Raw genomic sequence first — 15,972 nt, forward strand, 5'->3', positions numbered from 1 at the left:
AAGAGTTTAGCTATGAGTGTTTATAAAGTCAGGATATCAGAGATCAGAGCTACACATGAGCTGTCAGCTGAGGGACAATCTGCAAATAGACTAATTTTTAAGTGCATGGATCACAAAAACGGCAGATTTTTTTTTTTAATAGATACAAGTTGAAAAAGCCAACAGCTATAATTTCTGATTCCGCCCACCCCCCTTAACACATGCATGTTCTACTCGACCGACCATGCATATGTTCTTGGTAGGAAAAGGGAAATAAGATGCTGCCAGACTCCCTGCTTACCTCCCTAAGAATGAAAGGATGCCTGATCCTCATTAACCCAAATATTTGCCATGCATTGGAGAGTCGGGAGGCCCTATACACATTAGATGGTTGACCAGGTGTTGAATGGAAGCTGAGCTGCTGTACACCAACCCGGCCACTACACAATGGACGGAGCCAGTTTATAGTGCTGGCCTCTGCCGAAAACAGATGATTGGAGGGGGCAGCGGATCCCCACCAATCTGAAATTGATAACCGATTAGGAGGATAGGTCTTCAAAGCTGGAATACCCCTTGTGGTAATGTGTACGGTATAACCGGTGAGGGTGTGTATATCCTGCCCAGATACCTCAGCTGGGTGAGGTAAATGAAGTCCAGAAATGGGGGTCCCTTTTATAGGCAAAAAAGGGGAGCTCCTTTGGCACACCTAGCACTTGCCACATTCGTCTGAATAGCTGGCATCTAATGTTATATTTCTGTGTATAGACAGACACTACTACCAGAGCTGTAGATGATCGCTGGGGGTTAGAGAAGTCTCTCCATCTCCTTTAAAGAAAAGGACTTTTTCCAAGTAGACTGCTGGATTTTCTCTCTATATACATATAACTGGTAGATAGCCCGTCCCAGGATGGTGACTGTAATAGTAAATGCATCCACTTAAGGGCAGAGTTCTTGTCTGCAATCTCTCTATGGTTGTAAGTTGTGATGCAAATGCGGCAGCTATTTCGAATACACAAAATACCCAGAACAAACCAACTTGGAGATGCCTTTGTGTGTTGCCCCACTGGCCTACTTTCATGTTTGCTAGTGTTCACATCACCCCATGACAAACACAGCTTTACTACACAGCAGACATATATACACTCAGCACTGCTCTACACACACCTAACAAACACAGTTCTGCTACATATATATTTCTCTCTCGCTATTATCTTTATAAAAAAAATTAAAAAAAATAATCACGTTTCTCTAATTACACCTCAGTATTCTCTTCCTGGTTCTGGCCCCTCCCACTGGTGACATCAGTAAAGGCTCTTAAGGGCTCTTTCACACCTGCGTTCTTGTCTTCCGGCATAGAGTTCCGTCGTCGGGGTTCTATGCCGGAAGAATCCTGATCAGGATTATCCCAATGCATTCTGAATGGAGAGAAATCCGTTCAGGATGCATCAGGATGTCTTCAGTTCCGGACTGGAACGTTTTTTGGCCGGAGAAAATACCGCAGCATGCTGCGCTTTTTGCTCCGGCCAAAAATTCTTAACACTTGCCGCAAGGCCGGATCCGGAATTAATGCCCATTGAAAGGCATTAATCCGGATCCGGCCTTAAGCTAAACGTCGTTTCGGCGCATATCCGGATCCGACGTTTAGCTTTTTCTGAATGGTTACCATGGCTCCCAGGACACTAAAGTAATGTTTGCCATGGTAAAGTGTAGTGGGGAGCGGGGGAGCAGTATACTTACCGTCCGTGCGGCTCCCCGGGCGCCCCACGCGCATGGATGACGTGATCGCATGGATCACGTCATCCATGCGCATGAGGTGCCCTGACGTCATTCTGGAGCGCCCGGGGAGCCGCACGGACTGTAAGTATACTGCTCCCCCGCTCCCCACTACTACTATGGCAACCAGGACTTTAATAGCGTCCTGGCTGCCATAGTAACACTGAACGCATTTTGAAGATGGATCCGTCTTCAAATGCTTTCAGTTCACTTGCGTTGTTACGGATCCGGCGGGCACCTCCGGCAAATGGAGTACACGCCGGATCCGGACAACGCAAGTGTGAAAGAGGCCTTAGCTTCCAGTGATTGGACACCTCATCTCCTTTCACTGTACCTTAGGGCTAATCAGTATGTAGATGGCGGTGTTCCTCTCCAAGATCGTGCACCCTTCTGCTTGCACTGATCACTCAGATCATATCAGGCAGGGAGAGAGAAGTGTGCAGAGGCACAGCTCTCTCATTAATCCTGCAGTGCTCTGCCAAATCTTTAAAGCGGTTATCTGGGTTCAGAGCTGATCGCTCAGGGCACGGGCTCTTTTGTTTACAATAACACACGGCCAGGCGGAAGCTTCCATTTTACAGGCTAGGGCAGCGCTAAAGCCCGCCCATCAGTGCCGGTGACGTCATCGGGGTTCCTGGCAGCCCCACGGAGAGCCCGGTACGTCACTGGAACTCCGTAAAATGCCTTTGCCCTGCGCGATTTAGCGCAGGGCAAAGGAGGAGCATCGGAGCAGCTCAAGTCAGGGGGGCTGCCTGGGTGAAAATGGAGGTATGGCCGGGTTCAGCTCTGAACCCAGACAACCCCTTTAAGGAAGCAGTCAGGGCGGTAAATGCTTTAGCCTGTCATGTGGTCACCCAGCCACATGGTGGCAGTAGTTCTGTTACAAACCGACACAGGACAGTGCTGCTGGGCTGATTTACAGCCAAGTGAAGTCAAATACCGGACTGGCTTTTAACTGCCGGTCCGGGTTTTGGCAGCACCTGGCGGTCCTTAAATAGGTAGCTGGGCTTAGAAGCCAGGTCTCTGTGTTGGGGTCTGGGAGCCTCGTGTCTGGATAAAGGCTTGCTACCTGTTTAGCGTGAAAACAGGTTGGTGCTGCTATGGTCAAGGACTCTGAGGCAGAACTGCCGCATGGTGTGAATTACCACCAACACCACAAGGTGACTTTTTGCTTGAATATGATGGCTTGTTTTGTCACTTGCCTAAAGTGTGAATAAAACACTGAACTATTTGATCCAAAGAACTTGCCTCTATACTGCGTCCGCTAATCCTGTCTACTAGAGCGACACCCCACAATATATATATTTTAGATATAACTTTAGGCCATTGAATAGCAAAAGTTCATGTCACACAGGTCAAATATCTAGATCTATACTGGTCTATGCCAAAACAGCCTGGCCGCTCAGCCCAAACTGCTTAGGACTCAATAGTTTAAGATCACCAGTAAACTCCATGGCCTACATTACTTCCGTATCAGACTGCACTGCAGTGAAGTTCGGGTTGGCTAAAGACACAAGATTAAAAGTAACCGATAGGTTTAACTTTTGCCCAATACCACTAGAAACATACATAAAAAAACATCACTTTTTAACTATAAGCTGATCCAACAGATCTGTCACTGATGGCCGATAATCAGTGGTAAGGGTCAAAGTCTATGGCTGCTTTACGGGGACAGAACTATGGAGGATCTTCTGCACGCAATTTCCAACCTGTCTACAACTCAAAAAAGAAGACCGTATTCAAATTTTTTTAAGACGCTAATGCCAATAAATATGTGGAGAATTTACAATGTGGTGACTGTGCCCAAGTCTGACTGTAAAGTGCACCAAATTTTGGCACATAACGATGCATCCACTTTTAGACTGATTCAAAAAGCAAATGTAAAATGGACTAAGATGCCATGGACTAACATGCTACTAAAGCTTGCCAAAATTTTGACGCGAAGTAAGCCAAGCAATAGTTGGTACACAGTCAAAGAAATGTGTCTACAAGCCCTGCACCCCTGCATCATTTATCTAAAAGGAGGACAAGGTAAATATAAAAAGGTGGACCCTGCATGCTTTCAGATGACTCAATCTTAAATAGTTATTGTATTTTCACACAATTTCATTTACTAGAGAATGGTGCAACTAGCAAATTTGTAAATCACTACAGTTAAAAAAAATCTGCCTACATCCACCTGAAAGAAAGCTGTAAAGTCATGGGCACTAGGGGTCTCACTTCCACAGTCCACCTAATCTGCGTGTTGTCAGGCAAGATCCGTCCTTAGTAATGGAGATAGCAGAGAGGAAGTGGGGGCGTGTCAGAGGTAGCTGAGATCCTGAGCCTGCTCCTAAAGACTATAGGAGCCACCTGTGGGTCTGCAAGTGTGACTTCCCCCTCCTTATCTGTTCTGTGAAAACAAACATAGTGGGAAGAAAAGGAAAGAGAGTCACAGCAGTACAGTGCTGGTAGATTCCACAGAAGGGAGATGCCCTCTGCTTGTGAGAGAAATGCATCTAGCTGTACAGCTGAAAAGTGTAATATGGTTGAAAAACACATTATGGAAGCTCAAAAAATGCCTATTCCTTCACAGTTATGATTGTACAAAGAAGCACAGCCATTATGGAAACTTTCTTTGAAAAGTCGGGTATGCTTTAAGCTGGCCATACACATCAGCTCCATTGCTGCTGATCAGTCAACGTAGACTAAACTGGCTGATCGGGGAATGTGTTAAAAATAAAATAAAAGATCCCCTGGTTCTTGAGCACAAAGGCGAAAGATAGGACAAGTTCAGACGATCCTTCCACAGATGTGTAGTTTCCGGCCCGGTCAACTGCATTTTCACTTGACAGTCGCAGGTCTGCCTGGTGCATTACTGCACACACACTTCCCACACTTTTTTTTATAAATGTCGTTACCATTGAATATTATCATTCAAAGCGGCTAGTGACCTGGTCTGGACTTAAAGACAATCACCAGTTTCTTATTTGAAGACCTTACCTATTCGAAGGTCTCGCTGTAAAAGACTTTTATCGTAAATGTAAAAGGATAAATTGTGGAATGTTCTTGGAATTTCAAAGTAAAAATCTTCTCCATAAAACGGGCTGCAGAAATAGGAAATGAAAGCATTTTAGAAAAAGGGAAAAATGAAAAACACAACAGAAAACAACTACATCATCTACAAGCAATGTCAGACTGCACGCACAATGGGGCGAATTTATTACGAGGGGAATACTTGAAGTCATTTTGTTTGAGTTTACTTTGGCATACTTTGAGACAAATTTATCCGATGGCGCATGTTGTTTGTTAGATTTGGAACATTTTTCAACCTTACACTTTTGTTTAGAAACGCTGCGCCAGGTTTCTGCACCACCCTCCTACTGGAGTGATTTTGGTACTTTTTTGTCTGAGTAATAAATCTGGAGTGAAACTCATTAGCATAGCTAACCACACCCACTTTCCCACCAACTTTTCAAAAATTGAATTGATTGGTGTATGAAAACCAAAAAGTTGCGTAATTTGCGGTAGTGACTCCCAAACAGTCACAAAAGCCCAATTTTGCGACTTTTTTTAAAGACAGAATTCTGGAGGGCTGAGTAGATAAATTCCCCCCAACGTCTCTAAAGTTTAAACTCTGAGAAACAGGCAATATAGAAGAGGAGATAGAATGGATGCAGCGGTCACATGCCATTCAAACTGATGTCACTGCTGCCGCCACTGGCTGTCTAGAATAGGCACGTCTGCAATATAAACAGAGTTCCACAGGGCACCATGGCGCTGGAGTGTAGGGGGGGGGGGGGGGGAATTTGAAAGACATGTAAGATAATGTGCCCATTTGTTATTTTAAGCCATGAGCAATTGCCAAAAAACACTTTTTTTTTTTAAAGGAATTCTGTAACTTCTGTGATGGCAGTCAGTACTTTTTGAGTAATGACATGCTGAAACCAACGCCAATGCTGCGAGGGAGAAGAGTCTGATGGGGCTCGCCACAAGCGCCCTCCCCCACCTACAGATGATCACCAACAGGTTCCTTTCCCATTGTGCATAGCACAGAAACCTGTCAATCATCACCAAAAGCAGGGGCGCACAACCTGCGGTCCGGGGGCCACATGTGGCCCTTGATACCATTCTGTGCGGTCACCAACCATCTGGTAGCAGACATTTATGTCTATGTCTTGTGGCTGCTCAAATGTATTTTTCATGTATTCTCCCATTAGATGGAAGTCCTGGAACTATAACTAGACATTAAATAGTATATACTGTAAGTTCAATATGCCCTAAATACAGTATTTCTGTTGTCAATACCCCTTTAAAAGTTATTTTCGGGCCTTGACGGTTCAGTCTGACAATGTGGCCCCCACTCCTGATCTAGAGGCATGGGTCAGGTGAGTGCAGCAAGCCTCATCAGACTCATCTCCCTCGCAGCACTGGTGCGCGATGCTGGGGTCGGCATGTCAGTACTCTAAGACCCCTTGCAGACAAGCGTGTCCGGATTAGGTCCGGATGCGTTGCGTCTGCGATCAGGGAAAATCGTGCGAGTAGGTACGCATTTGCAGTCAGTTTTGACTGCGATTGCGTTCCGATGTTTAGTTTTTATTGCGCGGGTATGAACCCGAATGAAGTTCGGGTTTGGGTTAGGTATTCTGTAGATTTTAATATTTTCCCTTATAACATGGTTATAAGGGAAAATAATAGCATTCTTAATACAGAATTCTTAGTAAACTGTAGATTGAGGTGTTAAAAAATAAAAAAAATTAACTTACCTGTTCCAATTGATCGCAGCCGGCATCGTCTTCTTGCTTCTTCTTTCAGGACCTGCAAAAGGACCTTTGGTGACGTAATCGCGCTCAGGTGACGTCAGCGCATATCCTGCTGAATAAAGATATATATCATGTGGTGAGCGCGATTACGTCACCAAAGGTCCTTTTGCAGGTCCTGAAAGAAGAAGCAAGAAGAGGATGCCAGATGTGCCATCATTTGGAAAAAGTTAGTTAATTTTTTTATTTTTTTAACACCTCAATCTACAGTTTACTAAGAATTCTGTATTAAGAATGCTATTATTTTCCCTTATAACCATGGTATAAGGGAAAATAATACAGGGAATACACTTTAATGGGGTCCATGGTTGCTTTCAAACCTATCATCTCCTAGCAACCATGCGTGAAAATCGCACTGCATCCGCACTTGCTTGCGGATGATTGCGATTTTCACGCATCCGCATTCATTTCTATGGGGCCACGCAGAATAAAGAACATGCTGCGATTTTCACGCAACGCACAATTGATGCGTGAAAATCACCGCCCATATGCACAGCCCCATTGAAGTGAATGGGTCCGGATTCAGTGCGGGTGCAATGCGTTCACCTTATGCACTGCACCCGTACGGAATTCTCGCCCGCGTGAAAGGGGCCTAAAAGTCCTGAGTGCAATCACAGAAGTGACAGACCGTTGAAATCAGAGGGTCCGTCAGTACACTATACTGCCCTCAGTGAGGACAGCATATTGCTTGGTGACAGGTCTCATTTAACCCTTTCGCTACCAGCGCTGTACATCTACGGGGCTGGAGCAATGTGTAAACATGGCGCCCGCTCATACGTGCAGTGGGCGCCATGGCCGGCAGATCTTTGCTGTTTCAAACAGCAGAGACCTGCGGCTAATTACCGTGACCGGCAATAATGCCGGTCCCGGTAAGTAAATGCTTTAGATTCCGTGATCAAGTGAGATCACGGCATCTAAATGCGCAAAAACCCGGAAGCGCTTCCTACCGATACACCGTGTGGCCAATTGGGGCTGAAAAAGTGTTCATGCTGCATTTCTTATTTTGGCCACCAGATGGCAGGCCAGGATAAGAAATGAGCAATATTCAGTTTAAATAGTATTTAAAAAATCCCTGATAGAACAAAATTAAAAATTAAAAAACATAATTTATAGGCTCATATATGAGCCTCAAAATCATCACAAAAAAAATTAAAAATGTTATAGAAGTTTAAATCACCCCCCTTTGCGTATAATTCAAAAATAAATACATAAATAACAATAAATGTAAAAATCATGGGCATCACCACGACCAAAAACGTCCATACTATTAAAATAGAAAAATAAAATTGCGTAACAAATTGCGTAATGGAAAAAAGGGTTAAAATGGCCGATTTGCCATTTTTTCATTGCTTCTCTTACTGAAAAAATGTTTATAAAATGTGAACAAACAGTCACGCACACAAATGAGCCCCTAAACAGCTCAGTAGACATAAGCATTAAGTTATGGGGTCAAAATATGGTGATGTAAAAAAATTTATAAATTTTTTATCAAAGTCTAAATTTATTTTTACACTATTTAGACATAAAACCTATACATATAGGGTATCGTTGTAATCGTACTGACCCAGAGAATGAAGGGCATGGGTCAGTTTTGCCGGAAGCGAAATGCTCTGGGAACAAAACCCGTAAAACTGAGTTTTTTTTCCAATTCCACCCATTTTTTTACCGCTTCCCATTACATTTTATGCCGTAATTAATGGTGGCATTAGAAAGTACAACTTGTCCCGCAAAAACTAAGCCCTCATACAGCTATGTGGACGGAAATATAAAAAAAAGTTACGGCTGAAGGAAAATAGGGAAGAAAGATGAGAAAACATGAAAAAAAAAAAAAAAAAAAAAACACGAAAAAACCTCCGGTAGTGAAAGGGTTAATTGTAACACAGAGTTTGAATATATAGTTTGTGCCTTCATACTCACTTGCCCTGTAAAGCTGTGCTACCACAAACCAGCTGTGAAATGTATTGAGAGGACTCCAGAGCACACAGAGGAGTCCTCTCAATGCATTTTACTGCTAGTACCTTATTAGACTCTGCATCACTTACACTATACACCGTCTGGAGGGTGTTTTGGAGCAGATACATTCCTGTTATACGGTACCAATGGAGTGTAATGCAACGTTAAAAGACCCTAAAACTGATCAGAAGATTTCTTTCTTTTTATTTATTTTTAATCAGATCATTTTTATTAAAGATTTTCAAGAAAACAAGAACAGTGCAAAGCACCTCCCATGCGAATGTATTTCTGAAATAACTATGCTCATGGCAGTACAATTTTGCCTACTTCTCAAGGTCCACGCTACGCCGAGACGTGCAGCATCCAGCCCAATGTGCACAATCCACATACTCCACTGACAATCCAACAGGCTGTGATATCACCTATTGTGAATTGTGGATCCTGAGTTATCTATATAACTGTCATTCTAATTCTGCATGTAATGATAGGGAAATATATAAAAAAGAGCATCTGTCAGCAGATTTGAACCTATGAATCTGCCTGACTTGTTACATGTGCGCTTGGCAGCTGAAGGCATCTATGTTGGTCCCATGTTCATATGTGCCCACATTGTTGAGAAAAAAAATTGCGTTTTTAATATATGCAGATGATCTTCTGGGAGCAATGGGGGCGTTACCGTTACACCTAGATGCTCTGCTCTCTCTGCAGCTGCTGCGACGTCTGCGCTTTGATCGACTTTAGGAGAAATCAGAGCCAGGCGTGACCACGTTTTCACTCCCTGCCCTGTTAGTCAAAGTGTAGAGGACACAGCAGTTGCAGAGAGAGCAGAGCCTCTAGGTGTAATGGCAACTCCCCAGTTGCTCCTAGAGGCTCTTTTGCATACATTAAAAACTTAATTTTTCTCAGCAATCCAGGCACATATGAACATGGGACCAACACAGGTGCCTTCAGCTGCCAAGCGCACTTGCAACAGGTCAGCCATAGGTACAAATCTGCTGACAGATGGCATTTAAGTAAATACTAATGTCTTCCTAAAATATAAAGAAATAGAACGAATAAACGGCAAACCTTTTTTTTTTTTTTCTACGTTAGTGAAAAAAATAAAAAAGAAGACACAGGGAAACCACGTCAGCAAAATACCAACCGGATCTGGGGTTTGTGCAATATTCATTTACTGAAGAAGCAAGCAGAGGAAATGATGCAAAAATATGAGACCAACTGCTGCCGTAACTACATTACAACTTCCTATGAACCTGTGGCCTTGTTTCATGTCATATTAACGTCTAGATAAGTTTATTGTAAAAAAACAGCATTTTCCTTATGTTACTACAATATGTGACCAAAGGCACCTAGATGACTATTGCCTAGACACTACAGTCACCGGGCTACAAGAGTTCACTAAGATAAAGCGGAAACTGGTAAGACATGCTGAACTCATTGTTAAAAAAGAAACCCCTGTGCGGTTTGTGTCAGTTTTTCTTTTCTTTATTCATAGCCCACAGTTTCCTGCGCACAGACTGCTTTTAGGCAAATGTATGTAGAAACAGGATTATGTATGAAACGTCTGACCCTGCAAAAAATACACACGTACTTCACACTGGAGTTTAGTTCTTGATGAAACATAGTGTTCCCTGACCAGTGGCTGGTGTACTGTATACAGAACCATGTGGCTCCCCGGCCGTGATGGCAATCTACGGCTGCAGAGACTGAGTCATCTGAACTGGTTTGCCATAACTATCTAGACAGTGGAATGAGAGAGTCCACCAGATACACTTCACTAAATGCTTGGACGACTATTTTGGCAGGCTTTTCTTTTTCTATACATTTATATCTCAGCTTTTTCTAACTTCAGTTGTACACGGGGGGCAGGTGTTATCAGTGATTGATAGCATTCCCTGTGAAAGTGTGTATACAGAGATAGCTGTTAGTCACTGATCATTGTACACTCACCACACTGCACTGCTCTGTGTCCTCTGAGGGCAGCCATGACAGATCACTGACACGAAGCTGCTGTCCCCTCACACAGTAGGGTCTCCATGTTCTCCTATGTGAAACAGCTTGAGCCTCTCTGCCCCGTCATCTCTCTCCTCTGTCAGCTCTTATATGCAGGAAGACCAGTGTCAAGCTACATCTATTAGAACTACACTGGAGAGTCAGCACATACAGATAGTACAGACAGGAAGTGTGAGTCACAAGCATTATATAACTGCAGCTAATCACTGCATACACTCACCTACTATATATATCTGTACTTCTGGAACTTTGCATTGGAGAGACTTTATGAGGGACATTCATCGAGACTGGCGTTCCCATTTGCCAGTCTTGAACCCTCTGCACTGGAGTGGGATGCACCTAATTGAAGAAGCACATGCCTCTTAATAAATCAAGCGCATCTCTGCTCTGCTGTGCACCAGAAACTGGGGGATGGTTCAGACTTCATCTATAACTGACCCCAGTTTCTGGCGTAAGTTATAGTAAATCCAGCAAGCCGCACAAAGCCCCACCTCCATTTATCTGCACTTCGGAAAAGTGTCAAAACCCTTTAAAAGTTGCAAATTATGGCGCATATATGGTGTGCGCCATAATCGGTGACTTTTTTACACCACAATATTGGTGTAATGCCCTTAGTAAATGTCCCTCCTTATGTTCAACAGAATACAGGGAGAGGTGGGTCCTGAGAGCTACCAGGATTGATCTGATAGGTAATGATATCCTCCAGTAGTTTCCAGGAAGTCAGCCGCAGGGAGACATTGAGTTCCTGTTTACACAGCAAGGAGTCAGACTTGCGGTTGTTGTGGAAATTTTATTAGGATGTATTTCTAATATATTGTGTATTGTCATCATGTCTCTCAGTGTCAGGGTAAACCATTGGAGTGGATATCTTCCTGTGTATTTGGAGACACAGCTGCCGGGCGCAGAGGTCTCCGTCGGCGAATGGTCCAATGTGCTATGTTCTGGGCTGTGGGCCGGGGGAGACTGATGTGTTCAGCAGAGCAGTGTTTTCTTGGCTGATGTATGGACGCCGGCTAGGGCCCCCGCGCAAGACGCAGATTTATTGGCTTGGAGTGGATGCATTTGTTAGGAGAACAATATATGAAAGGAACGTTTGTTGTCTCTAGTGCGCCTGATCAGCCGCTGGAGATAATGACGTTGTCCTGTAAATAAACATGCATGAGGATCATAGTAACTTTATTTGGCATTGATCACTGAGCAAGGCTGGATAAAGTTCACTCCAGTGGTAATGGGAGGTTATAGTATACATGTGTTTGTTAGCTGGCTATGTTATTTTAAATGCTTATCTTCCTATGTCATCACTTCCTGTATGTTATCACTTCCTGCATCCTTGTTACATGAAGTAAGTGGTCGGGTGACGGGCCAGCCCCTTTTCTATTGTTACACCTTTTGTGAGTGAGAAATAAAAGTGAACAGACTGGGCAGGAGCTAGGGAGGTGCTCAGCAAGAACTCAAGATGATAACACCTTTGTCTGTGTCGTGAAGAGATTTACCTTTCCTTACACAAAGTCTGATGCGAGCGGATTTCTACTACAAATATTTCTATTACAAGGTCACATGACCAGCTTCCCATAATGAAAAGGTTCAAAATGTATGGATGCAACCGAGTTGGAGTGTAAGAAACTACCCTGCTAGAATACTGGTGGTGAGTTAGTAATATATGAGAAAAAATAAAATAAAAATAATAATAATAAAAACACCCCGGGGTGAAAATCCACCAAATAAATTGACATATGGACAATAGATGAGAATTTAGGGGTTATGGGGTGTTCAGTATTGATAGCCTATCCTCAGGATAGGTAACCAATATCTGATTGGTGGCGGTCTGATGCCTGCCAATCCGCTGCTTAAAGTGAGCGCCATGTTCTTTTCCTAGGCCAGTGATATCCTGTTTACAGGTCACATGACCTATTTTGCAGTTGTAATACTAAGCACAGCCACTATATAATGTATGGTGCTGTGCCTGGTAAGTTGGGAGGAAGCTGTAGTGTCCACCGGAGCGCTGCAGCCTCCTCAAACCGCTGATAGTGGGAACGCCCGGTCATCGGACTCCCCACCGATCTCCAGAGGACAGGTCATCAATAGCAAACTCCCAGAAAACTCCTTTAATATATATCTTTCTGGTACTGTATTACACCGTACATGTAATAGGCCATGTGCGCATGCAGTCTATATGAGGAACATCTTGTGAGAAAGTGTCGCCCAGAGATTTTGTCTTAATGGAAAGCATTGACAGCAAGTGAATTATAAGAACTTGGGCTCGGATTCATCAAGACCGGTGTCTGCTACGTCGGTCTTGATGGTGCCTGCGCGGCCAGAGGAGCCATGTAATTTAGGACGAGGCACAATCAGTGCACAGTCCTACGGCAGTCCAAGCGCCAGAAAGAAATCTACGGCATATCGCAGTCATTACTTATCATGCCAGTTTCTAGAGTAAAAAAAAAAATGAATGAATGATCCAATTGGCCCCGCTCACGCTCCGCCTTTGTCACACCCCCCCATCTATAAAATTGGCACGGGCGATGTAAAATGGCAATTGTGTCGAGAAAAGTTGGGATTTGTACGTTTTCTATGCCAAAAACAGGCATATGGGGGGATAATAAATTCCCTCCTTTATCTTTTTCATGATTTACATACTGTCTTGCAGGCCGACAACACCAACGCATACATGCATACCAGCCCGAGATTATTTGGCTGGGCCGGTCTGATCCTACCAACAGACATGGAACCTGTCACTGTGTTTGGGTCTGGTCCCGGTCATCTGACATTTGGAGGCATTGAGGAAAGGCTTTCAGGCATCTAAATTATAACAAAACCATAAACAAATATATATAATAATAATAATATCCTTTCTTACTTGAGAGACTTTTCAACAACACTGGTCCTAAAGATCTCTTCCTGGTCCAGATTAACCGTGCAGAAGCAATCTCTCATCTTGTTTGGTCCTGGATAAGGCAGCAGATTTTTGGCCTCACCTGTAAATGAAAAGAAGATCACACCGTTAACACAGCGGGAGGTGTAAAGTTTTATTTTATTTTTTTTACACAAAGAGCGAATGACACACAACTATGATGTCCATCGTCATACTGGATCTATTGTGTGTGCGCCTGAGATAAGGAAATTAGATTGTGAGCCCCTCGGTACACTGATCCAGATTATGTTAGTGCTATATAGGCTATAAGACCAACCTATAAAACAAACCTAAAAGTAGATTACACAGTATAGTACAGTGTAGACAGTTACGCAACATGTGGCACTTGTGGGATTCGTTCTCTAGAAGGAAACAGCCCTTTCCTGTGATGCAAACTGACAGATCCAGCGTCAGAACGGTAACACCACTCAACAGCAACTACTACAGCCCTACATCTGAGGGCGTATCCTAAACCTAAAACATCCCGAGCAGCCGTGTTTCGAGGTACCTCTATGGAACCTGAATTTGGCAGCGTGGGGACAAAAGAAAAAAATCTCACAAACCGCGACATTGGCACAGAGCCAAGAGATTTTTAAAGCATTAAAATGTCATAGTATGAAACTATCTATTAAATGCACAATGTCAACCTTAATAAAGCACAAAAAGGGACACAAATCTCACTTTTATTAGTGCGTTATTGTCTTGTATACAAAATTTAAGTACAGAAGCAAAGTGCTATGGAACCGCTAATCCAGAGGACAAGCAATAGGAGACATTTAGTCCCCGTTCACAGGATCAAGCTGCTGGAGTTCACCGTGTCTGACATTGCCGGATCGGATACGACCGTGTACCGTCAGATCCTCATTGACTATAATGGGATCCAGTGGTGATCTGTTCACTTTTCCCGCATAAATGCAGAGTGTCGGCCAGAAAAATACCACAGTCCATCAGATCAGGCGAGGGAATTCACAACATGAACGTGGCCTTACTGAACAAAACATGAAGGTATTCTGTATTTACCCATTCTCAAAATGTGTTACAGCAAATTGCGGAACGGGTGCGGACCCATTCATTCTCTGAGGGGCAGGAATGGATGCGGACAGCACACAGTGTGCTGTCCGCATCCGCATTTCCAGAGCGCGCCCACGATCGTCTGTGGCTCCGGAAAAAAAAATAGAACATGTCCTATTCTTGTCCGCAGTTGCGGACAAGAATAGGCAGTTCTATGGGGGTGCCAGCCGGGTGTATTGCGGATCTGCAATACACTACGGTTGTGTGAATGGACCCTTATCCTCCAGATCTGCTTTGTTTGATTTAAAGGGATTGTGCCACAAAAAAATATTCTATCAGTTTTCAAACCAGCACCTGGAACTGGATACTTTTGTAATTGCATTTAATTAAAAAAAGCCACTGAGTTATTCAATAAAACATATTTGTATAGCGCCACCTGCTGTTTTTTTTTCTTATTACTTTGACCTGCTCACTGAGAAGGCCGCACATGCTCAGTTTCATCCTACAACTGCCTCCTGAGCTGTGATAGGGAGAGCTGAGACACGCCCCCTGAGCTGTGATAGGGAGAGCTGAGACACGCCCCCTTAGCTGCAGCAGAAAAGACACTCCCCTTCAGCTGTCAGCTTGATATAAATCTAGCAGAGCAATGAATGGGGAGATCTCTGGATCTGGAAAGGTATTGTCATGGACTATATGATGTCTAATTTCCATTTTTTACATCAGTCATGGGAGTCCATTACAGCTCCACCTCCTTGACATCTGGAAGTTTTCTGTGATGACTACTTGTGCGCCCGCAGCCAGTATCCACCAGTGTGATCCATTTATGCATATTTAGTTGTTGTGAGAGTATAACCTATAGCCTTGTTGGGATTTGTAGACGCTATTACTGGCTGTACCATCCGATTTTTTTCCTATATTTTATGTAACAATCTTTGTGTCCTACAGCAGACAGGGAGGGAGGATCCTGCAGCAGCCACCTGTCTTACAGCCAGACACAGTAAGGGTCCATTCACGCGCCCGCAACTGTTTTGTGGTCCGCAAATTGCGGATCCGCAAAACACGGACAATGGCCATGTGCGTTCCGTATTTTGCGACTCCGCACATGGCCGACACTATAATAGAAATGCCTTTTCATGTCCGTGGCTGCGGACAAGAATAGGACATGTTCTATTTTTTTGCGGAGCCGCAGAACGTGTGCTGTCCGCATCTTTTACAGCCCCATTGAAAATAAATGGGTCCGCACCCGTTCCGCAAAATTGCGGAACAAATGCGGACCCATTTTGCAGACATGTGAATGGACCCTGAGGAGAAGGAGGGAGGACATGACTATGCTCCTGGGACACAGAGGGGATTCCTTTATATATTCCTCAGTTCAAGTTGTAATATGAGGCAGAATAAGTGTATGGCAAAGATTAAAGGAGTAATTGCAGGATTATTTTTATTTTCTTGTGCATGCCTATGGTTAGCGTTCCTATAAAATGGTTTTCTGAGATTTTTTAAAAATTTTTTCACTGATGACCTATCCTCTGGTTG

General features: G+C 43.7%; 1 protein-coding gene across 1 annotated transcript in view; it reads right to left on the reverse strand.

Moving 5' to 3' along the window:
- The window catches only part of RASA2 (RAS p21 protein activator 2), a 147,867-nt gene that overhangs the window by 99,656 nt on the left and 32,239 nt on the right, over window positions 1–15,972 (reverse strand). Inside the window, exons 2-3 of the mRNA XM_040427780.1 lie at window positions 13,375–13,492; window positions 4,735–4,838 (exon numbers count right to left, since the gene is read on the reverse strand). Coding sequence (XP_040283714.1) covers window positions 4,735–4,838; window positions 13,375–13,492 — 222 coding nt within the window. The remainder of the gene's footprint in view (window positions 1–4,734; window positions 4,839–13,374; window positions 13,493–15,972) is intronic.

Source organism: Bufo bufo, chromosome 4 (genome assembly GCF_905171765.1).
Source record: "Bufo bufo chromosome 4, aBufBuf1.1, whole genome shotgun sequence".
Taxonomy (NCBI): domain Eukaryota; kingdom Metazoa; phylum Chordata; class Amphibia; order Anura; family Bufonidae; genus Bufo; species Bufo bufo.